The sequence below is a fragment of the Melanerpes formicivorus genome, unplaced genomic scaffold, assembly GCF_026170545.1.
Source record: "Melanerpes formicivorus ecotype bairdi unplaced genomic scaffold, bMelFor1.0.p_v2 SCAF_4, whole genome shotgun sequence".
In the NCBI taxonomy this organism is placed as follows: domain Eukaryota; kingdom Metazoa; phylum Chordata; class Aves; order Piciformes; family Picidae; genus Melanerpes; species Melanerpes formicivorus.
In genome coordinates, this window is record NW_027142356.1 from 21653166 (window position 1) to 21679314 (window position 26149).

The 26149-nt window shown below is 37.8% G+C and overlaps 1 protein-coding gene across 2 annotated transcripts in view; it reads right to left on the reverse strand.

Moving 5' to 3' along the window:
* Window positions 1-235: 235 nt before the first annotated feature.
* Window positions 236-26149, reverse strand: part of GUCY1B1 (guanylate cyclase 1 soluble subunit beta 1) — a 45703-nt gene continuing 19789 nt past the window's right edge. For both annotated transcript variants that reach the window (XM_068137216.1, XM_068137217.1), the window contains 10 exons: window positions 21875-22072; window positions 13907-14137; window positions 12388-12504; window positions 11465-11598; window positions 10514-10711; window positions 7986-8223; window positions 7039-7179; window positions 5201-5355; window positions 4779-4905; window positions 236-1548 (listed from right to left, as the gene is read on the reverse strand). In XM_068137216.1, coding sequence (XP_067993317.1) covers window positions 1525-1548; window positions 4779-4905; window positions 5201-5355; window positions 7039-7179; window positions 7986-8223; window positions 10514-10711; window positions 11465-11598; window positions 12388-12504; window positions 13907-14137; window positions 21875-22072 — 1563 coding nt within the window. In that variant the 3' untranslated portion in view covers window positions 236-1524. The remainder of the gene's footprint in view (window positions 1549-4778; window positions 4906-5200; window positions 5356-7038; window positions 7180-7985; window positions 8224-10513; window positions 10712-11464; window positions 11599-12387; window positions 12505-13906; window positions 14138-21874; window positions 22073-26149) is intronic.

Below are 26149 nucleotides of genomic sequence, written 5' to 3' on the forward strand. Positions count from 1 at the left end.
TACATCCTGCTCAAAGTGTCTACTACTTTTTGCAGCTTTAATCTACATAGTTTGAATACCAATCTGAGGATGTGTTCCATTAACCTGAACGTGGGAGACTTTTGCAGACACTGAAACAATGACTTGATAAATTTTTGAAACTTGAGATTTCAAATTATGGAAAGGAAAACATACTTATTTTGTATCAAACAATGAAACAGCTTTCACTGAAAAGAAAATCCCAAAATTTCTCAAAGTCAGTGGAAAAAATAATTTATTGCAATTTCTTTTGCACATTAACATGAAACATTTACACATATATATTCTGTGCTGATAAGGTATACTGGATATAGACAATTTTTATACACAAAGTAATTGCACTATCCTATTTAGTAATGCAAATATTCAGATAAGAACAGATATTATTCACATAAAAATGTACTGTATGCTGAAGTTATGAAAGGGTTATGCATCTGAAATCTTGTTCACTTTAATTGTATCAGCCAATAAAAGACACTATGTCCCTTTACCAGCTTTACATCCCTTAATTATGCCATCATGCCTCAAATATTAACAGGTCCTCCCAAGGAATTCAAGTAAGATCATTCCTGAAAAACTGGAGACCAAACCAAAGGCAATCACAGCAACCAAATCCCAGCAGCGTGCCTTTCAATTCTGGAGGCTCCACTAAAAAAGGATCAAAGCACTACACGCTGTCCAAAATTGTCCAGCAATCTATTATTAGTATGACAATTTAGTTAATACAAACCAATGAGAAATATATTGCAAGTGAACAGCATTTCAGCAGAAGTATATTGGCACATGCTTCAAATGGCAGTATCAGACAAACAACTGCTCCCTTTCAATATAGAAAATGTATACATTGTATTGTCTACAAAGGGAAAATGCAGGATGATATCAAAAGAGGAATCTTTTTCTCACCAGGAATTTACAGTGCATCACGTGTTATTCACAATCTGAATGGGAAGTACATCAACAACAGAACTAAATCAATAAACAACATTTATACAAGAATTTTCATAATGCTGCTTTAGGTATTATGGGTTTTTTAACAAGTCTTTAGGTTCATTGCTCTTCCCAACAACTGAAATGCCTGTCTTTCCATAAATGTCACTGATTCACATAACCACTATACTTCAGAGATGAAGATGAAGGAGTGAAGCATCAGACTGAAGTGATTAGTTATGACGTGCAAAATACAAAATCTTAGTTAATATTATGTGGTGGTAGGAAGGGCCACATGACTGACGTGCAAAAATGCATACCATAACAAAAAAAAAAAGCTTGTAGTACATGCTTATAGCAGACATAACAGTACCAAACATTAAGGAAAACAAAAATAGCAAGCAAGCCTGGAGAGAAATGCTAAGTATGATTTCAGGAGTAGGGAAAAAGACAATGGTACTTCACATGGCAATGGGAGATAGGATGTGAAATAACATTCATAATTCAACCTTACTGCCTGGCACCCTATTTGGAGACAGCACTGCGCCCTATCCAGTGTCCTCTTCCTCTTCCCTCAGCTCAGAAAGCATCTTGCTTTGTTTCCTTGAGTGCATGCAAGTAGAATTTGAGAAGTTAAGGCATTTTCTTTGAAGCAACAACATGGGGGGTCAGTGCACTGACAAAATAAATTTTACAACTCGCAACAAGCATCAGTAAATAATAAAAATCATAAAACACAGCATGGGTAATGCACGTTTTTATTTTGTACATGTAACAATTCCTGCATTCCCCGAAGAAACACTGCTCTGACTGAGATGCTTTTAACTTGTTCCAATCAGTAATGTGGGGACAGGGCAGAAGAGAAAGATGTTTGAAAATTGGGAAATTACGTCAGTTTGACATCTAAGCTCTTTGCACAGTTTATTTTTTACAATAAATCTGCTTCTCAAGAGAGAAGCTGCAGCTGAACCTCTGTTAAAATAATAACAATAGCAATAATTAGTCTTACATCATGCAAAAAAGCAGATGCAAAATGAGTAATTGGTCACAGTTGCTTTTGTTCTATGTATATATCTGATGCAGTTTGAATTTTTGCTGTAATGGTATCATGGAAGAGACATCTTCAGTGGAAAAAAATCAAGGGAGAAGCATTCCAACACTGATTCTTGTAACTCAGGTCTTTCTTAAAAGTAACTACTGCTCATGATGACTCATATTAGAGATGCCAACTTAAGAATCAAGTCTGAGGTATGCTAAGTTGCTCCAACACTATCATTTTCTACAGGCCTAGCAGAGAGACAGCGTATTTTAAGTCTTGTTTTCACATCTCTATGCCCACTTCAACCACATGTTACTTACTAGGCTTTAGGGTAAAATGCAGATTTTCAAATGTTGAGAGAATATATCACTAATGTGCATCTATCGTAGATTTAAAGATATTGGAGGTAGAAAACATCACAGTAAAAGAATAATCAGCATATCAGAATATCTTCAGGATGGTTTTCATGTTGATTTCCCTAAGTCACTTCTTACAGTATTCTGGGGTGAATATTCTGGGATGACTTTCCAGAAAATTGATGCTTCTAGTTTCTAAACACGTCAATCTACCAACTTTAATGTTATGAACAGTCACCCTGGAATTAACACTCTAGCATGTGTGTATGTTTGAAAGATTAAAGAAAGATTCTGAAAAGAAAACCAAGACTACACCCTTGCCTAAAGCAAAGTGATTACTGTAAAATGTTGATTATCTGATTTCTGCTTTTGTAGTAAAACTATTATGTACAGCCTGTAAAGTGCAAGAATAACACAAAAGTACCTCCACAAAACAATGAGAAACTCAGAAAATCTTAAAAGAGTAAAACTCAGTGCATCTTTTTATGTATGGACAGGTGAAATTGTGCAGGGAGTGAAAAAGAAAGGAAAGATTAGAGGATTATATTTCACTTTTCAAAATCACCTCTGAGAAAACAGTTCAAATCACAACACGAATGTATCTTTCTAGTCCCCTATTTTCCCAAACTTACTACAATTCAGAAGTGGTATCTGTAATGCCAGAAGCTCTTCTACTTATGAGAATGAAGTGTACATATGAATTTCAGAATTAACAAAAAATAACAAACATTAGAGAGATTATTTTTTTTGAGTGTGCTTAAACTGCAAGTCTTAAGTGCTCCTGAAAATCAGTCTGGCAGTGATTTTCTGTCAGGTTTATTCCTGCTTTCATGTCCTCTTCTATAAAGCTTGATTACTACATACTAGTATCAGCACGTACCTCTTAGGACTGCTGTGAGGATTAACAAAACAAGCTATTGTACAAGATCCCCAAAAGGAAACTGCAATATTTAAAATTCTAACCTATCTGAATCCTATATTCATGTTAATCATCTGTGAGGTTGAAACAAGGAAAATATGCACGACTCAGTACCCCTCTGAAATGTTATGTTTAAAATTACAATGTGCCCTGCTACAAATCATAGGATATAATTTATAACACAGAAAGAATGAAAGGTGTTTAATTAAAATATATTTTCAATACACCTATAGATTTCAAAGAGTGGTAATCAAGTGAAATTATAGTTAATCTTGACATACAATGAAATAAACAAAAGTAGTATAAAAATGGTACCCAGAATATTATTGTAAATAATAGATATACTAAAGTACAGACTTCAGCAGAGTTAAGGTACAAGCTCTCCCCTGAAGTTTAGTACTGGAGGTTAATTCTGAGTTACCACTAAAAGTCAGTATTCATATACTTGGGTACCTGCAGTAAGACATCTGTATCAAATCTCCTGAAGAGCCCAGATTAACAGCCTAAATTTCATTTTCAGAAGCCAATGAATATCCAGGCACATAAATAATTTCCTGTGACTTAAAAGAATTATTTCAGCCAAAGTAATTGATGCCTTTCACTGTTTTACTCGTGTGGTTTTGACATTAAATACATTAGCTTATAACACTTTCTTTTTTATTACTTCAGGACAAAATTCAAGCTATATAAATTACTTTAACCCTTTTCTAACTCCCTGTTGGCAATGGATGGAATGTATGTACCTGCTCAGCTACAGCAAATCAGCTGGCATACTGTAATGTGATTGTCTAAGTTTGTAGCAGACTTATAAGCCTAGATCTCATGGGCTTTTAATAAGATTTTGTATAGTAAATACCCACACTTCTGACACTAAAGCATACGCCTTAAGACCACGCAGTGCTTGAAGAGCTTTACTCTACCTAATTTGAGAAGAGGATTTAGGCTCATATGTCATTTAAAATAAGTTTTCACCCCATACATTTCTTAAGCAAGACCTCTACCACACAAGACTCTGAACAAGCAGATCCATCTGCGGTTAACAAACCACCATATACAATAGGTATGAACCTGCTTGCAAGTAGTTGCTGGACTACTGCCTAAATATTTGAAGGGACATTTATTCACTCATTCTAAGAATGCAGATGGTGAATTGTGAAGTGCTGATACTCCGAAATGTCAGCTAAAAAATAAAAGGACATTGTATTGCAAAATCTAGTACAGTGGAGAAATCTGTACGAGTGAGATATAAATATTTAAACACTTGGCACTCCCTCGAGGACTTTTTAAAATCAAAAGTATTCTTTCAGGGACTGCATAAACTACAAGGACAAAAAACCAAGGACTTTAATGTGCTGTCAAGATAGTAAATGCATTTGTGAAATACTGTTGTACAAAACTACATTTTCTCTAGGGAACGTTTAGTTCTGCAAATGCAAATGGACCTCAGTGGTTTAGATTTAATTGTCATGTTTATGCCTTGTTTAAAAAAAAATTAGAATTACACTCTGGTTAGTCATACCTCTGTCTCTGTATTCTTTCTGGACAAAAACCAAACCTGCATCGGTTCTTTTTTGCCCTTCATAGAAACCGGACCCCTGTACTCCAGGTGGAATTGGGGATCTGAATTTTCTGGTGTCATAAGACACCTGAAATTGAAAGAGAAAATACATAAATGGGTATACTATGCATGCACTACACAAAATATTAAACATGCTACAGATACATGATCAAATTAACACAAGAGTCAAATCTATGTCTAGATCATTATTTTCTTTGCATACCCGTAACAGTGTATCATAATGCAGTCTGCCACACAGTTTCATGACAACTCGTGTACTTAAATAACATTGCAGGAATTCTGTCAGTTTCAACTCCATAATCACTTCAACAAAGGGATTTCTTTGAAGATGTCAATGCCAATACAAATACTGCATCACTCACCTGTAGGTATATTCAGAGACATTGATCTTTCCCTTTTCTCCAGTAGTTTCTGTTCTGCTTGTTAGATTGACAGTATTTCCAAAGAGGCAGTAACGTGGCATCCTTTGGCCTATAACACCTGTGACTACCTCACCAGTATGGATTCCTATTGTTATCTTCAGAAAGAAAAAATAAAGTTTGAATATTCAAAATCAACATAACTAATTTGATGCATCTGACTAAATACAGGTATTGCCTAGAATAGAATAGAATAGAATAGAATAGAATAGAATAGAATAGAATAGAATAGAATAGAATAGACCAGACCAGGTTGGAAGAGACCTTCAAGGTCATCATGTCCGTCCAACCTATCATCCATATATATCTACTAGAATTCATTTAGATAACAGTTCATTTTTCCAATATGTCACTTCTGTTTCTTCAGAGCCTTGCATTTTGTGGTTTGGTGCCACCTTTTTTTTTTAATTGCAGTGCAGTGTCACAGCTTTGCCTCCCATATGAAAGAACAAATTCCATATTGTTTCCAGCATGAACCATTCCATGCACAAGCCCTATGAGGAGAGGCTGAGAGAGCTGGGATTGTTTAGCCAGGATAAGAGGAGGCTCAGGGGAGACCTTATTGCTCTCTACAACTACCTGAAGGGTGGTTGCAGCCAGGAGGGGGTTGGTCTCATCTCCCAGGCAACCAGCATCAGAACAAGAGGACACAGTCCCAAGCTGTGCCAGGGAAAGTTTAGACTCAAGGTGAGGAGGAAGTTCTTCACAGAGAGAGTTGTTAGCCATTGGAATGGGCTGCCCAGGGAGGTGGTGGAGTCACCATCACTGGAGGTGTTCAAGAGGGGACTGGATGTGGCACTTGGTGCCATAGTTTAGTCATGAGGTCTTGGGTGACAGGTTGGACTTGATGATCTTTGAGGTCTTTTCCAACCTTGGTGATTCTATGATTCTATGCTGCTATTACGTATTATGTAACAAAAAAATAGTGGACAGGCACACTCTGCAGGTCTGTTTAATGAGTGCTCAGATATAAAAATGGATGGCGTAGGCTGAAAAAAAAAGACGTTTCTCAGTGGAAACATTATGGTGCTTCGTATGTAAAAGCTCGAGACATAGGACAGGGATTTGGAGCTCATTCTTACAGCACATTGGTTATTGTAAAGTTCCAAATCAAACCTTCTCACTTTTTTTGCTCAGTGACAAAGTAAAGTACACAGATCTAAACTAGGTGTTAGACCAGGAACATTCATGTAAACAGAAACACTTATCACACTCATTACTTTGCTCCCACAGCCTTCTGATGAGGACAAATCAATACAGCCTCCCCGGTTCTGTATTAATACAACAACTTCATAAAATCCCTCAAGTAAACTTCCACTAATATACATTGCTGCCAGTTATCACCACCAGAACTGCCTGTGGAATTGCGCTTTTCTTTGTAATGCAGTATTTTCTCATGTTGATGTGAGAATTTGAAGTGGCATCAAAAAGATCAGTGAGGGAACACTACTGTTCAGTTCATTGAGATGAATAAGGTTCAATGAATTGTACTTGATGAACAGTGGGAATTTGTTGATTAGATTGAAATTATCAGAAAACAGACATGAATGATGTGCACCTAATTTAGTCCTTTAAAAGGTTAAGCACAATAATTACATTTAAAGTCTGGGAATTCTGCATGTCACATCAATGTGTGACTCTTCATATTATCTGTAGATATCAGTCTCAAAAGCTAATGACAAAATGCTTGCATGGACTGGGACTTCAGCATTGTCATGTTTCAAAGCACTATCATTATATCAAAGAATGGGCTCTTCATTCAAGCCCCCACATTTACTAACCTGCACAGGCTCACCATCTACTTGAACTTGGCCCGCTATTTCCATCATATCCAATGCTAGGTGGCAGATAGATCGTGCATGATGAATGCAAGGCTCTGGGAGGCCACTCACTGTCATATACTTGTCCCCAACTGTTTCCACCTATCAAGAGATATATTTCCCTATTAATTCATCATCATGGGCTTTATAGTACTAGAATAGACGTAGTGCTTCCTTCAAGACTGCTTCCCCTTTCAAGTAGTTCCCTTCCCCTAATTTCTGTCATCTCTGCTTGTTATTGGAGAGAATTTATTCTACACCCAGAAAGTAACACATTAAAATTACATTATGATTGTATACACTGGAGCTTCTCTTGTGGAGTCTTCTGAATTTCTGTAAAATGTTTGTTTTGACTCACATTCTTAATTCATTTGATAATGGATATAAAATTCATTTCTAATGAAAGCTAGGAATTTATCTTGTAAAGATAAACACAAAAGCATACACATGTACATAAATATCTGGGATGCATGTATCTCCGCCTACCTACCTGCTACCAGCCATATCTGCAAGTACAACTCATTCCTAATGAAGGAACAATATTCACATTGAAAGAAAAAAAGAATAATAAATTGCAATTTACTGTCAGGCATATGCCTGAAAAAGCAGAGGATCAGCAGAACCACAAACTGTTTGCATTTGTATCCCTTCAGCATGGAAGTAGATTTATATTTCCCCCTATTGGGTGACTGTGCAGAAATCCTGCTGAGAACTAAGCCCTTTATGTTCCTCCTCACATTTAGAGATAAACAACATACCCTTCTTTGGCTATGTAAAATCAAGTAGCATAGTTCAAAGATTGACAACATAGCTATTTTCTTAAAAAAGCCTAAAACACAAAGGATGCAAAAGGCGACATGACAGATTGAAATGTCACAGATCAAATACTTTACAAATTTTCTGCTTACCTTGTAAACAAATGGATTCCTTCGTGAATCAGTCAGAATATCAAATCTTGTGTAAAGATCATTTAAAAGATTAACAATCTTCATAGCTCCCTCTCCAGAGGCATGTTTACTACAGAAGGCATTGAATCCAACAATGCCACTGAAAAGAATGGTCACATTGTCATACCGCTTAGCTGGAACAGGACGCTTATGTCTCAGCTCATTTGCTACTGATGGTGGTAGAACAGAGTAGAGTAATCTAAATGTGTAAGAAAAGAAAGGCACAAGCAAAACATAAAAAAAAATGTTAAGTAAAGTCTTTTAATCAGCAGTCTTCAAATATCAGCTCAGTACTTCCCACAGGGATTGTAATGTACTTGCATCAGCAAAGAGCAATATAAGATATGTTTACTGAAGGATATAGAATAGAATAGAATAGAATAGAATAGAATAGAATAGAATAGAATAGAATAGAATAGAATAGAATAGAATAGAATAGAATAGAATAGAATAGAAAACAGGAACCAGTTTACATCAGCAGTTCTTCTGACACGACCTGTTAATAGTATCTTGGATAACTTTCATTTATTTCTTCAGCATTTCTACCAAATCCTCAGCTCATATCATCTAGTTTTGCTCACAGAACCATAAAAACTACAAAAAACGGCCACAAAGAGATCAACATTTTACACCTTCAAATGCAATCCATGCATTGATACATTCTTTAGATACATTCTTTAGAATGCTGCTTTTAGGGTTTATTGCATTTCTTCTGAATTAATAGTCTTTATGACGTATTAACAATTGTTTATATTACAAATCATGCAAATAAAATCCAAATTACACACAAAGAGGTTTACTCTAGTCTCATACGTATTCCTTCAACTTTCTAACTGCCATCTTAAGCTACATCTACCTCCTTACACAGCTAAGTGGGCAAGCTGAAGATCCTGTTTCAAAAATCTTCAGCATCATTTGATACACAGTCTCCTGCACAAACCCCCACTAGCGGCATTTTTGGCAAGTTCATTGCTGCATGAGTGAATACTTTTAGCATATGGTACAGCAATGACACTGTTCCAGCAGGTGCCAAGAAGGCAGATAAAGTTATTTTATAAAGCAAGTCAACAGAAATTAACAGAAAAAATATTTTTTAGTCTCCTTTTTCCTCTGACTTTTCCATTCATCCTTTTCAGGTCTTTTTACAATAAACTTCCGTTATTCTTCTACAGAAAAACAGTATCTGTCAATAGAATTCATACCATAACAAATGTTAATTCTACTGCTAAACAAGCATAAGCCACAAGAAATTCTTCTGTTCTAGAGATAGGAACTATGTTTTATAAATAGAACAGAATAGACTAGACTAGAATAGAATAGAATAAACCAGGTTGGAAGAGACCTTCAAGATCATCACATCCAACCCATCATCCAACACCACCTAATCAACTAAACCATGCAACCAAGCAACCTATCAAGTCTCCTCCTAAACACCTCCAATGATGGTGACTCCACCACCTCGCCAGGCAGCACATTCCAATGGGCAATCACTCTCTCTGTGAAGAATTTCTTCCTAACATCCAATCTGAACCTCCCCTGGCACAGCTTGAGACTGTGTCCTCTTGTTCTGGTGCTGGTTGCCTGGGAGAAGAGATCAGCCCCTGCCTGTCTACACTCCTTCAGGTAGTTGTAGAGAGCAATATGGTCTCCCCTGAGCCTCCTCTTCTCCAGGCTAATCAACCCCAGCTCCCTCAGCCTCTCTTTATAAGGCTTGTGTTCCAAACCCCTCACCAACTTTGTTGCCCTTCTGTGGTCCACCATCAGCCACACACTGCTTGCCACACAAACTTTTGTTTAATTTACCTGCCAGCAGGCCTTGAGCTGAGTTGTCACAGACTAAGGCTGTGAGTATGATTTTACAGTTGCCTGTAGAAATGGATTTGGGGCCCTATGTGTACACTTTATTGTTATGTACTTCTGTCTAGACAGTACTATTACATAGTACTAACTAGATAGCCCCCAAAGCATTTCTATAGCTAATGATAAAATCAAACTTGTAGCATTAAACTATTGCAAAACTTCACTTTTAAATAGATATTTTTTGAGGTATGTTTTTCTGCTCTATTAACTTGTGAGCATGGTGGTCCAGAAAGACAAAGAGCTCTACAGCTGGTTTACAGAAATTTGTCCAACAGTAGCATCTGGGCATTCACCAAAATTGTCTTGGCTACAGGGACTACATATAAGAAAGTTTGCAAAACCACTGTTACAGGTAATTCACAAAACGAAAATGACTGTCATTTCACTTCTCCTGACTTTTCTTATCAGGGAATGAGCTATAAAAACACCTGTGTAACAGCCTAGAGTGCAGATGACATTTGACAATCTAAAGAAGGTGTTAAACTAAAATGTTCTTTCTTGACTCCAAAATTATCAGCCCTGAATATCTCTTATATTCCTTCCAAGTTTCTGTTATTTTTTGAAGACAGTATCTATAAATATTATATTGCTGTGACTGTTTCAGCTTAAAGTCAGGATCTGGTTCTTACGTGTCAGTCTTTTTCTTTTCATCTTCCAGTGCACGCAGAGTGTGCTGCAATCTGTCAGTGAGGATCTCAAGCTCTTGAGTCAGTTTATATTCCTCTCTGAACTGCTCTCCCAAAAGAACCAGATCACGGGTAGCATCATGCAGTGGAATATCACTGAGATACAAACCTCTTCTGGTTAAATCATCCAAGTTCATTACACTGCAATGTGGAGAAATACGTAATAGGGATACAATTAAACTCAATAAACAGCAGAAGCAGCTGAGTAACAGTAGAAAGATTATGCTCTGAGTTTGTGATGAGCTGCACAACATACCCATTCTACAAAATGCCTTATTTGTGTTCATTCATGTTAACACATGGTTCTTGACTTTTGCATTTAAATACAGAATTCTCATTGATGAGTTCTGTGAACATATCAATCGTACATATTTCAGTACATAGATTTCATTAAGGTAGCTCCCTTTTATACAGGAGATTAACATATCTGGTGTGTTAGTTCAACATGCTCTAATCTAAAGAAGCCTCCCATGCAATCCCTCATTCCATTCAGTTCTTTGTAATCATCACTGTTATACCGCATTCCAACTACTGCAAAAATATGTGAATCCAAATAGGAAAACAAATCATGATGGAATTTATTAGCACTCTCAGAGCAAGAAATAAAGAACAAAGCTTGCAAAAAATCATGGCATCATGACGAGTTCTTATTTGTACAAGTTGGGCTGGAGCATCCCAATGTTAATATTGAATTTCACAGTATCACAGTACTGTGTTCATAATTTCTTAATAATCAGTCCAGTTCTGATGTTTAAATGCAGTGTATATACACAAAACTCATGAAATCAATACTTGAACCAACTAATCTTGGTAATACTACTCTCATAAGTGTTGTTAAAATTAGAAATTGTAAAATGAAAATTGGTATTACAGAGCTCTTAAGGTTTTGAGTACCTTGGTGAACACAGAAAGAGAATGCTGTCTGCCTCAGGCAGGTAGATCATTTGCCCTTTCAGACGTAAGCAGCTGATTTCTGTGCCAGTCAGTTCATCTTCACACTCCAGCTTTTCCACATCCAACAGCCCCTCCTGGTGATGGAAAGTCAGAATTATAGAAGGGCAATGCTATGTGTGTTACACACCAGGCCATGTATGTAAGTGACTTCACTATGAAGACAGTCAGGAAGTTTGGAATAGAGTTACAAACAACATTAAATTCCAAATGATTTGTCAATTGAAAACCATACAGTACTCGTATATTAATACTGTGATTTGCTACTTCAAAGATATAAAGCATGGCATCTTTATGCTCATGTTCATAACTTCTTGTTTTCTTCTGTGACAGTACAAATGTATTGCTTATTTGATGAAGTTCTATCAGTGCCTAGGAGCATGTCTAAAAATCTTGGTTTCTTTCAGGTACAGTTTTCTTGCCAGAGCAGGTGCTGCTCCACATGCTGCGTATGTTCCTATCACCCACCTCCTCTCCTGCCCTCTCTAGATGAAAGGACACAGAAGTGTGTATGAACATACAGGCCCAAGCAAAAACACATTTCATGTTTGTCTTCCATATTGTTATGAAGCAAAAGTATTGTAACTGCCTTTCTATATTTACTTTCGTACAATGCCATATGGGTTAGCTCCTGGTAAAGAATCATATTGAAGTATATGTACTTCGCTATTCCTATAAAGCATTCTACTTAACAGCTACACATGAATTCACACCTGTGACTTTTTCTCAGCTCGAGACTCAAAAGGGACTGACTGTACTACTGTGCAAAGAATTTTCTCTGAAGAATTCTGAGCCTCCAGCACTTCTTAGCAGCTCTCTGAAGCATACTTACGTAAAGAAAAGCCAGATGAATATTCTCTAGTTACCTTGGTCCTCAGTACAAAGACTGTATTGATATGTGAGAGGATCCCATGGAAGCTAATATCAATGTGAGGTCGGACTAAAGAAAAAACTGACAACAAACTGCAGTTTCCTGGCTGGAGCTAGAATAAAACAAACAAAACCAAACAAAAAACCAAAACCAAAATCAAACAAAAAAAAGGGGAGGGGGGGAAGCAAAATAAGTTATATTTTATAATAAAAATATGCATAGACTAATTATATACATGGACTAGTTATATTCAGCTTGCTTGGATGACAATACTGAATGGGAGAGAATACATAATTTATGCATTTCTCCACTAAAACACAAGGTTTTTAAGTTAAGGAATTTTACAGGAGAATATTGTCTTCAAAATACAATTCGAGTCTGCAAGATGACTTTGTAAAATTCTGTTAGACTATTATGTTCCTTATCTATCAAATTGTTCCCAGGTGCCCACTTTACAGTAAATAAAGCTTTCCAGTGTTCTCCTACTTAGTGACCACCTTCCTTTTCCATAAGCTATGTTCTCTAAGGCATCGACTCTGATAAGGATTCTCACTAGGCTTAATAGTTATAGCTGTTCAGTGAATGCCTTTGGGAAAAATCTTGCAGAGCTACTTGAAAGGCTCTTCTATTAATTCATTCTGTAAAATTTAGACAACTCACCACAAGCAAACTTCAGGAAAAAACAACTAGCATAAAATTACATGTTAAAAGTACTTCAATGATTCAGAAACAACATGGTATATGCAACATCAGCCTACATAACTGTAAAGACCATTTGATGCTTTCATCATCTTACTTTTTGCTTCTCTCATCTGACTGCTTTTGCTATTGCTGCTTTTTTAGGCAAGAATTGAGCTATCCTGTTCATATACAGAGCACCTAATATTAAATGAACCTCTGAGTACCCTCTTGATGTAATTAACAGCTGCATTCAATTCATGACACGCACAAACATACGTGAGGCAAGCATAGCTTGGCTTATCTTAGTTGATACACAAAACAAGGAAGTATACTACAGCTTCTGTTCTGCTCCTCAGTTGTGCATCTGACAGCCTAAATATTTGAAAGTATTACTGCCAAGGAACAGACTATGTACCTGCTGCTACACTACAATAACATGGGGCCATTTCCTGAACCCTAAGCCAAGCTGCACTGACTATCTCACATCTTCTTTGATCAGTTATCTACCATTTTCATAGCAAATATATCTTGGAGTGAAAGAATTAGGTATCAAGCTAACACCTGAACTGTGGGGCTGATCAGGTTTTCTGTGCTCAAGCTCATTTTCTTACTGCACATGCATGTATCATAAGGAACAGAGATGTTGCAGAACTATGGCTATTTTTACAGCCCTTTTTCAAACAGGAGCACAATGTAGTAAATATTACATAGTTACACAGAAATTATATTTAGGCAGAGAATCCTAAATCTAATTTATTCATCTTTAAAATAAACCTGTGAAGCACCTAGCATTAGCAATCTTTACAGTTATTCATGCATGAGAATCATCTAACCTGTGGAAGGACTCTGTATATAGCATTGCCACACTGTGTGACCACCAGATCTCTGTCAAATATTATGTGGAAAGGAAAGGCCTTGCAGAAAGTATAGGGACTGATGCGAGACTCCTGGGTACCATTTTCTTCAAATCTGTCAAGGTCTTCATAGTAGTCCTCCTCTTTAGACTCTTTCTCTTCAATTAAAAACTGAATGTGGTCACATTCCTCATTTCTCTGTTGAATAACCTAGAAAATTGAAGGAAAAAATGAAAACCCAAAAACTCTGCTACTTATTAATAACTGCAATGTTACTGTGAAGACAGGAATACATCTAGAGCAGAAAGATCAATTCAAGAATGGTATTTAAATGTTGAGAAACCATTACCTTCTAATAAGTATTTCTAATTTTAGAAAGTATTTACTATTCCAGGTGAACAATTATGCCTTTGCTTAGCCACAGTTGCTCTTTACATGAACAACATATTGAAAATTACTCAAACAGAACTTATAAAGCCCAACTGAAATGTGCATCCTGAAATCAGGGGTCAAGGCACAGGTTAGGCTTGCTTTCACCAGTACCTGTTAGAAAACAGGACCATCCTCTTTCCCTGCATGAACACATGGCAAGTTTTAAATTACAGAGACCAACTGAAACCTTAATTTTGTTAAAAGCTGTTTGCAAGGTCTCTAACGACAGAGCAAACAGTGCTGGCATGAGGATGGGCATGTCACAGTCAGCCAGAACAAAGCTGAATGGAGCAGATATTTGAACATACAGCCCTTACACAATTCAATCAGAGATGCCAACAAGATCAGGACCAACAGATAAAACTAAAAGCAATTACAGTCTTCTCCAAGCTGCATTCCAGATTACATGAAATTGCAGCAAAACCAGTCATCTACATCAGTCAAATGTCTTAAATCTAACATTTAACACTTTAGTAATTTTACTCAAAATCAGTAGAAAAAATAATAGCTCATTTTGTTTGCGGTGAAAGTCATGTATTGCAGTATAATTGAAGCAAATAACTAATAGAATAACATAATTTACCTTGAGAGGCCAAATTCACCTGCTCTCAAGCCTATGAGATTTATGGCTGGAGCAGAACAATTCTGTTTGTACAGTATTGTTAAGCAGCAACTTTCTGGAACATGTTGAACCTGACTCTACTTTCATGTAGAGACTGATCCTAAAGCCACTGAAGCAAAAAAAAAGATTTAAAATCTCTGATGCAACCTGGGTTCTGCCATTTACACATAGTCTAACTACACAGATTTACAGTTACACTATGAAAGCAGAACAGATATGCACAAACACTGCACTCGATCCCTTAACATGTTCACCTTATGGAATATTTCTCCTTCACAACTGTCAGCCATGGTAGCTCAATGGCTGGGGAATGCTGATTTCTTCATTTGTTCCTACACAAACGGAGGAGTATAAAACAACAAAACAATATTTTATAGCTAAATGATGCTTAATTTAAGAAAGTAGTGTTCCTTGATCTCCTATTTCACTATTCATTTAAAGAAAAGAGGGGCTTTTCTTGATAACAGTTCAAAGCAGAAGCCTGATTTAGGTGCTCTTTACCATGTGCTGCAGTAGTCTTCCCTTTCTATTGAATGCCTAAGTAACTTAGAGATCAGTTTACTAAATTTACCAGCTAATGGAGGTACCTAGAGCTGGATGTACGAACAAGTTCAAATATTAATAATGATATAACCTGATTTGCTCTAGCAACTGTGTGGGTAATCCATATGGCAGTGTGTGGCAAAAAGAGGTGGGAAACTACGAAGTGGTAAATCTCAGAAAGAAGAGGCGATGTTCCCTTGAGGATAACAAGTTAGACAGGTTTGTCTAGAGAAACAGAACACAGTAGACAGAGATCTTGTTTTCCTCTGAATTTGGGGGTTAAAGTTTCTCCAAGTCTTCCTCTCTTTTAAATCGTTATTCCTGAAATGGAGAGTGGCTGTGGCCATACTGAGGACTAACAGAATGCAATTACAGTCTTAGTTCTTACTTTCTATCACTCATATGCATTTCCACCAGTTTCATTTTATTATTACTATTATTGTGCCCAAGGCCAGGTAAGATTATACACAGTAACTTTTTTTCAAATTGTCAAAAATGATCACTAGGATATCCATGCTTCCAGATCATTTCCAGTCCATTGAATCTTACACTTCAGGGTTGCTCTTGCCACAACTGGAAAAAATGTGTACTTTGAATGAAAAGCTTCTTGGCTTGGCAAAGCAGCCAAATTAATTTTTAAAGATATAATATTTTTCAAGGAAATATTTATATTAACAGCACAACACCTTCCAGAGACATTATTATCACTTAATAATCAACTTAGTCACTACATACTAGTATTCTGTTACTCATCTGTACCTGTACTTAAAAGGTTTTTTTCCTGCTGCCATGCAGTACTTAGTGGATATTTCATAACTTTCCATTTTCCCCCATTTATTAGAAATGCATGATGCATTAATAAACAAAACTGAAGTGTTTATAAAAAAAAAAAAAAAAAAAGAAAAAGAAAAAGTGAACTGGTAGATGCTTCAAGATATCTTAGATTGAGACATGACCCTCCACAGATGCTACAAGTTTTTGCAGTGATGAAGTCTGCCATCACACACAATGTGCTATTTTCCTAACCTTTAGAGATTAGAATTACATCAGCAACAGTACAAAGATGCAAATTCCCCAGGCATCTTCAAGTTCATTTGCAAGACTATTTTTGATCAGACTGCAGGGCATCTAGAAATGCTTGCTCTACCAGTACATAGTATTTATGCATCAAGAGAATAATGGGGTAAACACAAGAAAATGTGTCAGATCTACAAGAAAACCATGCCTCCAACTGCACATTCCTGGTAAGCTTCATATGCTGTGAACATGGCTGGTTTATTTCATTTGATTCTGGACATCCAGGCACAAACCCTTGTTAACAGAAGCCCTCTCCAGGCTAAGAAAGCTAACTGGTTAATCTGTAAATAACCTCTTATCTGACATATAATTTCATTATGTCTTTTTCACTCAGATTATTTTTGCACTATCTAATCCTCTCACCTCATTATTTCCTTCACCTTGTCAGCAAATTTCAAATGAGCAATTCTGACCATTAACGTATGTTAAATTCTGTCCCTTCCCCCTTGTACCTACAGATCCAAGCTAATTGGCTTGATACTTATCTGGCATAAGTACTTGCCCAAGATACTCTCTAGGACAGAACTTAATCTATTGTTTCATTTTTCAAGCAAAGTTTGCAAGCCACAAAATTTCAGTATCATTGAAATACTGTTGAAGAAGCCTTTGTTAAATGCCTGACAAATGAAAGTTCTTATAGCAGAAGCAACAATGCCAGGAATCAAGCCTAATTCTTCTTCCTGCTGCAGTCATAGCTGGTGAAGTAACACCAGTTCATGACATCTAAAATTTCAATCACCATAGTAACTGCAGTTAAAAACTGAAGGGAAACATCACTCTCCTGGTTTCAAAAAAGAATATATAAATCTAACTGCTAGCACACTTACTCTTTCCAGAAGATCTATCCTTAGAGTTTGTCCTTTCTTAGACAAGTGAAAAGTCACACCAACATTTAAGGGAAGAATAATTCAGCTACCTTTAGGTGACTTTGTGGTTTATGACACAGCATGTTTAACAAAGACTCAATATCCATTAAATGTATCTATGACACTCAATTTCATACATATGAGCATATGCCCAATGTACACTCCCATCGTAGCATGGTGGAGAAACAGAATGTCATTGGACAGAGATCTTTTTCCATCACATCATGAACATTAATACAAATCTTTTCCATTTAAAGGTCAATAAAGGATTAAATTCTTGACCTCTTCTGATCAAAACTGACTGTGCAACGGTCCTTGACAAATGTCACTGCAGCTGTTTCACAGTGATCCTGAGGCAAGCAGTTCGCTGTGGAAACATTACTACTCTTAGCTTTGTACACCCGAAGTTAAAATTGTGGGCATGTCTCTACCTGGCAGCTGATTTCAAGGCAGAAAACTCTGAGTCCAGAGCTAGTGAAATTTCCTGCTGCCCTTGTGTCAGAGGCTGATTATGCTCCATGACTGAAGTATCTTCTTACACAGCTAGCACCTTCATGTACGGATCAGGACAGATTGTCCTCCACAAGTACCTAAGAAGATTTTAGGTCAGCTCTCCATTCTGGCTTTGTTTTTTTTATTATTCTGCCATTATTAATGAGACAGTCAGAAATTACCATCTTGTCAGGGAGTTCCCTGGCCTTTTCTCATTTGACATTGTAAACCATCTTCCCTTTCTAAAAGAAAGATTTTGAAAGTCAGCTCTCAGATAATAACAGAACTTCAGAAGTTTGTTTTCCCAAAAGATTTTTGGGCTCTGTAGTAATCTACATTCTTTGTTGACCTATACCATTTGTAGCCTTGAGGGAATCTCTGTCCTGACTTTACCTTCACGTCTACATACAATCTCTGACAAGTGAAAACAGAGAAGGCATAGCCAGAGGGCTGCTAACAGAGATCTCATACCAAAGCTGGTCATCAGCACCATGACAATTTTTTGTTGTCATACTGAGAACACCAGATCTGAAATAGTCTCAAAGTTGGCAACAATTCTTGGGACAATTCTGGCTGCAAAATTAATGTAATCTTTGCTCTATTTAGGTAAAAATTGATTACCCTAACAGCGAAAGGCAAATTGGATTTGAACTAATTAATCAGTTCATGTCAACTTAGACTTTCCTGAACTATTCAACTGAACTGTAAAACTCAGTTGAAGGAAAAAAATGGTTTCCTTTCAATGCTACTACAGAGTTTAACAGAGAAAAAACTGAGACACCTTTTTTTTCCCACTTGCTTTCAGCACACACATGTTCTTAGGCATTAAAAGAAAAGCCACATTTCCTGAAGGACACCATTCTAGAAAGTCCTAGAGTACTTCAGAAGAACATGTGTGTATATATACATACACACACATGCATTTAAAGTAGTTCTGTGCGAAACTGCAGAAACATGATAAAAAGAAACATTTTTTTAATTCACCCAAAAACTGTGACAAAACAAGACCAATGTGCTTTTCTCAATATTTACTTTTCCTCATGTGATTGTAAGATTTCTTAGGCTTTCTCTGCAGATTGAGGAGGTGGTATTTCTCCTCTATTCAGCACTGGAGAGGCCACATCTGGAGTGCTGAGTACAGCTCTGGGCTCCTCAGCACAAGAGAGATATGGAGCTACTGGAGAGAGTCCAGTAAAGGGCCACCCAGATGATTAAGGCACTGCAGCATCTTTCTCAAGAGGAAATGCTGTGATAGCTGGCACTGCTCAGCCTGGAGAAAAGGCTCTTATCCATGTGTACAAATATCTGAAGGCAAGGTGCACAGAGGGTGGAGCCAGGCTTTTTTCAATGGTATTCAGTGCCAGGACAAGAGGCAATGGGTTCAAACTGAAACACAAGAGTTTCTGTCTGACTATCAAAGGAAGAACTTTTATACTGTGAGGGAGACTGAGCACTGGCACCCATAGCTCAAAGAGTTTGTAGTCTTCATGCCTAGAGGTAGCTGAAAGCTGTCTGAACATAGTCCAAAGCAACTAGCTAGGTGGCCCTGTTGAGCAGCAGGGTTTGGACAAAATGACCTCCAAAGGTCCCTTCCAACCTTTGCCATTCTGTGAGTCTGCGTAACAAAATTTAACCATTTAGGGCTGGGCACTGATGCTCATATACGGTCCCAAAAAAATTTCTTTCTTAAGCAAAATTCTAGATAAAGTCCAAATAAAAAACTTAAAATAAACAGCATTGACTGGTCCACAAAATCTGAGGGTGTGAAAAGCAATTCCATTGTTTTTCTGTGCGCTGTGTCAAACAATGCATTAGTAACATCCAGAAACACCAAAGCATTAATTTACTAAATTATGAGGCAGGGGATTGAGATGAAACCAGTCAAAAAAACAATGTTTTTCTCCTGTTCTCATTTTCCTGAACAGTGTAAAACTAGCCAGATACCACAATGACAGACTTACTCTGCTGTCAAACCCTCACTCTGTACATTAATGATTAATAGTTGACCTATGGAGTAACAGAAGGAGGCTTTCATTGTCTGTGTGGATAAGCTGCAGAGGCGGGTAAAAATAACTAAAAAAATCCCAAACTGCTCTTTTGAACTTCCCAAAAAAACTCCACTTTTTGAATCCAGATCATTTCCTCAGTCTAATTTATGTTATAGCTTACCAACAGCTGAAGAGACAGAGCTGAAGAAGCTGTTGTAGGACAAGTCTGAGCAGTAAGAAAAGGTGGAACATGTGAACTGCCTGTGGCACCAGAAGAAATGCCTGTCAAGCAACAGCTTCAGCACTCCAGCAGCCAACTTTCCAATATGATCTTCCTTGCCTGTCTCAACACTTAGGATAAACAGAGACCTAAGGAGAGAATTGTTTTGATTTTGCTGCATCCTTCCGTATCAAATTACTAACACCTGCTGTGAAAGTCTGAACTGTGGATTCTCCAAAGCAGACTTTAACACAAGGAAATCAAGCATATTACCACCGTGGTATAGAACTAGCCATACAGTACAAACCTGAGCTGCCTTGTAACAAGAAATGTAAACAGCAAATACTCCAATTTAACTGTACAAATACCTTTTTCTTTGGATTCTTTGTGTATCTCTTACCTGACCAAGATCACGTTTTTGTGATTACACTCATGAAATTGAATGTATTTTCTGATGAAGTATACAATGAAACTGTCCCAGAAATTCAGTATGACTAGGGAATACTTTTAAAAAAAATGCTTGCTCTACCTGCTTAAATTCTTTTCTACTTGATGAAAAGTGGTTTATATCAGCTGCAATACTTGTAACACCAAAAAGTATTATCTGCTGTTTTTCCCCAGATATATCTGCACTTTGAATCAAGCTCTGATTTTATACCATTACATACGCAAGGCCTGACCAATTAAATCCTTCTGTTGCTCTGTATGGACACTAAGCAGAAGCCTCTTTCCCATTTTACAAGTGATTTGGTACACATGACATTATATAAACCTTGGGACTCAGGAATATTTTTCCACTTCTGGAGCTGTAGGTGTGTATATCCAGCCCCACTCCCACAGAGTGGTAGTATGAGACCCACAAACATATCTTGATTCTGGGAAGGACCTGGCATGCAGAATGGGATTAAAAATGCTGCTCATCATCTTGGCTTGTCAATGCAGATAAACTTCACATTTTGCACATAGAATCATAGAACCAACCAGGTTGCAAGAGACCTCTAAGATCATTCAGTCCAACCTATCACCCAGCCCTATTCAGTCAACTAGACCATGGCACTAAGTGCCTCATCCAGGCTTTTCTTGAAGATCTCCAGGGACAGCGACTCCACCACCTCCCTGGGCAGCCCGTTTCAATGACAAATTACTCTCTCTATGAAGAACTTCTTCCTAACATCCAGCCTGAATCTCCCCTGGCATAATCTGAGACTGTGTCCCCTCGTTCTGTTGCTGGTTGCCTAGGATTGACCCCCACCTGGCTACATCGTCCCTTCAGGTAGTTGTAGACAGCAATGAGGTGTCCCCGAGATGAAGAACCTAGGACACAGCGACAAAACATCTGTGTTGTCACAGAACACAGTAGACATTAAGAAATGCGTATCAAATACAAAATAAAGTGGAAAAAAAGCACCCAAATAACCAGTATCTGATTTCTGTACACATCATCTCCTTCCTCGAATACAGGGATATTGTTCTGAACTGTTCCCAGTTGGGTTTGTTTGCAAATTAGCATTTGCATTTTCAACATGTGGTTGCCTTGTCCCTAAAGCAATGAAAATGATGATGGCTCTTTCTGAGTCAGTACTGATGACACTGCTACACAGAGGACAGCAACAACAAAAAGGATTGATTGCCATCATTCGCTTTTGATTTTCTTGGTCTCATCCTAATGACATAAACTTTCAGTGTGTACATCCCTTCAGACATTACCTTCATATCTATTTCTGTACCGTGGATCTGTTGAGCTACTGTTTTGATGATTCCAATGACAATATCCTGGAGCCCTTCTCTTTCTGAATAGTAATGTAGAATGAGTCCCTTCCCCTTCTCCGCATCAGTGCATCTAAAGGAAGGGGCTCGCATACCCGGGTAAATAGTAGCAAGGTGGTCATGCAAAGCATCCAGATTCTGGAAGAAGAAATTAAAAATATTATTACAAGGTATTCACTTATTACTTCTGAAGAAAGTACATAATCTGTCCAATCTGAATTTCATCTTCCTGACCACATTCCCTGTGCGTTTGCCTTATTATTTGTAGAACTGTCATCAGCAGGCTTTTCAGGTAGTTCACAATGTTCTTTCCGTCTGCTTGGCAATATTTGGACAATTACTGGCATCAAAATTAGCACTATTAAAAGTTACTCCAGATAGTAAGAATTAATGCTTGGTTATGCTGCATTTTGAAAGGCTCTGATGATCAAAGATCTTGTTTGTTTTTCTCGTCCATTTTCATCCCTTCCAATTCTAGTCTCTGTAATCTCCTTTTCAGACGTGAGTTTAAGTGCCAAATACAAATAACTGTGTCTGAATAAACATCAGTCTTTTTCCTTATTCTCAATGAAACAGGCTAGTTCTGACATCATGACAGTTTACAGGGCCTGCTAAAGTTTCAAATTTTAAAGTAGAGATCTAAGTGCTTGAAAGGCGAACATCAACTACATACTTTCTTTGAAAGTAGCTGAAAAAATCCACAGAATACATAGAACATGTCACAGCTGCTGTAATAGCAAAGGCTACTCAGAAAAGAGAACAAGTCTTCTATTCTTCCAGCTGCTGTCCTGGACATTTTTATGAATTTAATTTTAAATCTTGACCAGACAAATTGCTACCTTATAAAGAGATTAAAGAGAACAATGAGATCAAACTCACACTTAGAACACAACACTAGCTCCAACTTTCATTGTGAAGCAATTACCGAGGCTCCAGGTTGCTATTCATTGTATACTAAACACAGAAAGAACAACCTAGTTTGCTGAAGAGTGTTGCAACTCACAGTTATTTACCTATATTGCAAAACTCATACCGCTCCTTTAAATCTTAAACCTAGAACATTACTGCATATTTCAAATGTTGTTCTTTCACTTCCCTAAGTAACTGCTGCCAGGCTTGTTTTCCATATTGTTTTCTGACAGCACAAGTGAGATGAAAATATTTTCAATGTAGTGCCTGGGCCATTCTCCACCTTTCATCAGCATCTGCCAATCATCAAATTTGTGCAAGCGCACTGAATTTCATTTCCTGTGAGCTGTGAAGTGCTCAAACAGCTGCCTAGTCCCCTGGGAAGCCTCCAGAAGAACTGAGACTCTTAGAACTTAATTCCATAGGATGCACACTCAGCCTAGAACTTTCTCCTTCAATCTTTATGTTTTCTGTCCTTACATCAACACCTCCAAATTAAAACTTGAAGAGGCAGCAGTTGAGGAGTCAATTCATTCCAGCTGTCAGTGAACATTCAGTTAGAAAAAGCATAATGCTTGAAGGCAAATTCTGTAGGATCTTTGCAGGGTTCAAGATAATAAAGTTGGAAGAGACTGCTTTAAGAAGTGTGGATAAGAGCAAGCAAACTGATTAGCTCCTAGGGAATACCCCACAACCTCCTTAACTGGGTGCAGAATTGCTCTTTTCAAACACATGCCTCAGAAACAGCTGAGATATATTGACCAGCTGGAAAAAATATCTCTCAAGGAGATACATAAGAAAACACAATAATAAAATTACACATTCATCAACACTTGAAGAATTGCAGGAGTTTGTTGTCGAAATGTCCAATATCAAGGACAGAATTTTCATAACCTGTTTTTCTAATTAGTAACACTTAAGTCTGGCACAAGTGCTGCTAACAAATGGCAGTAGCCCCATTCTGCAAGACTACTTTGCCCCTCTACTACCCCAGTACTGCTGACTTTGTCCAAGCAATTTCACAAGTGAGATCATGTGATATGCCCTACAGCCCTTACAACCATCCAAAGTGGGTGATTTGTCCACGATGTACTGCAGCTGCTTTACAGCCCCCAGTGCATCTTTTCTCCCCAGGCATACTGACTCTGAGGTGAGCAAAGAGCTCACCATATTCAGAACCTTGCTCCAATAACAGTCAAGAAAACAGAGATTTGCTTCCAGATCAAGAGCCTGAAATCACTTTCAGATCCCGGCTATTTAACACTGTCATTTATACCCACACTCCTATTTTTTGTTGTGCTTGATCCATTGTAAATCAATACTGCAGCTTCTATAAGAATAAATGAGTCACCTGCTGTAGGCCAGAGGTGCGGCCAGGTACAGATAATAAATACTAGGTTAGAATAAACCAAACCAGGTTGGAAGAGACCTTCAAGATCATCGTGTCCAACCCATCAACCAATCCAACCCACCCAAACAGCTAACCCATGGCACCAAGCACCCTGTCAAGTCTCCTTCTGAACACCTTCAATGACGGCGACTCCACCACCTCCCCGGGCAACCCATTCCATAGCGCAATCACTCTTTCTGTATAGAACTTCTTCCTAACATCCAACCTGAACCTCCCCTGGCACAGCCTGAGACTGTGTCCTCTTGTTCTGGTACTGGGTGCCTGGGAGAAGAGACCATCATCCGCCTGTCTACAATCTCCCTTCAGGTAGTTGTAGAGAGTCATAAGGTCACCCCTGAGTCTCCTCTTCTCCAGGCTGAGCAACCCCAGCTCCCTCAGCCTCTCCTCATAGGGCTTGTGTTCCAAACCCCTCACCAACTTTGTTGCCCTTCTCTGGACTCGTTCCAGCAAGTCAACATCCTTCCTAAACTGAGGGGCCCAGAACTGGACAAAGTACTCAAGGTGTGGCCTAACCAGTGCAGTATACAGGGGCAGAATGACCTCCCTGCTCCTGCTGGCAAAACAAACAAAACAAAACAAAGCCAAAGGTTAAGATCAGTCTCTGAATTCTTGGTGCTGAGATTGCTCAGATGTATGCCAGAACTTATGCCAAGACCAAAGACACTTATTCTAGCTTTGGACAACCATGATCAACTCCATAGTGAAATACAAAGGAATCTCCACGCAAGAACAAGCAGTGATAACAAATCAGGCAGATTCTGGCCTGTCTAAAAGCAAAGAAGTTGTAACTGGCATATGAAATACCAAGACATGTAATTGTGTGGTACAGAGCATCTGGAAACTTTTCTAAAAATGAAATTTGTCCCCTGAAACTTATTGCACTGCAATTATGAACAACTGAGTAGCCAAGTAAATGACTCCATAAACCAGAGAATTAACCACTACTCTGGTGTTTGATTTTTATTCAATAGAAAGCTACTGAACAGAACATAAAAACATGCTTTGGGTTTGTCAGGAGGCAGCCCTTCATGCTGCTTCTCATTGGCACAGTACCTTTCACTATTATTTGCAATTTTTCTGTGTCTGTTATTCAGAGAAAGTATAAATATTAGATTTAGTTGTGCTACCTTTTTCCTCTTCCGTGAACCTTGTGTTTCATCTACAAATAAACTAAATTTTCTCTGAGATGGCAAGGGAAGCAGAACATAAATATCAGGTTTATTTTCACATGCTTTGAAAAGCTGCAGCCCTTAATGATTTCATGCATCCTGAACTCAGTCTAGATTTTGAGAAGCACCTTTTGGGACTGTATGATGTATTTTAAGACTCTGACAAAAGTTCAGGACATTAAACCAAATCTCCACCTATTTTTGTAATAAGTATACAGTTTCCTGACCTAATCTGACTGCTGGAAGACAGAAAAATAATAAATTACAGATAATGTTGACTTCCCATCATAACAAAAAGCTATAAAGTACATTTCTGCCACAGCTACTAATACACTAGTTCTGTTAAAATTTACAGGAGTATATAATAGCCAATGTCATCTGTTGACACTGAAATTCAAACAAAGCATCTTAAAATACTGTTGTGAAAAGAAGATAAATGTAAGCTGCTCATGCTTTTATAGACAGTTGGTGTACACTACAAACATGTCCAGTCTTTTCATTGTCACACATGTTACGGAATGGAAAAAGAAGTATATGGGAAAAGGCATAAGGGAAATAAATAGAGAAGGACTGGCCCATCCATGTGTACATCTTCTTCCTCCTTCTCCCCTATTCTTGCTCTCAACTATAACTACAATGTCAGTACATGAATTAACTTTAAATTTTACATTTATCTGAAGGCTTACTTTGAGGGCAGCTTGTGCTTGAAGCTATGAAATATAAAGG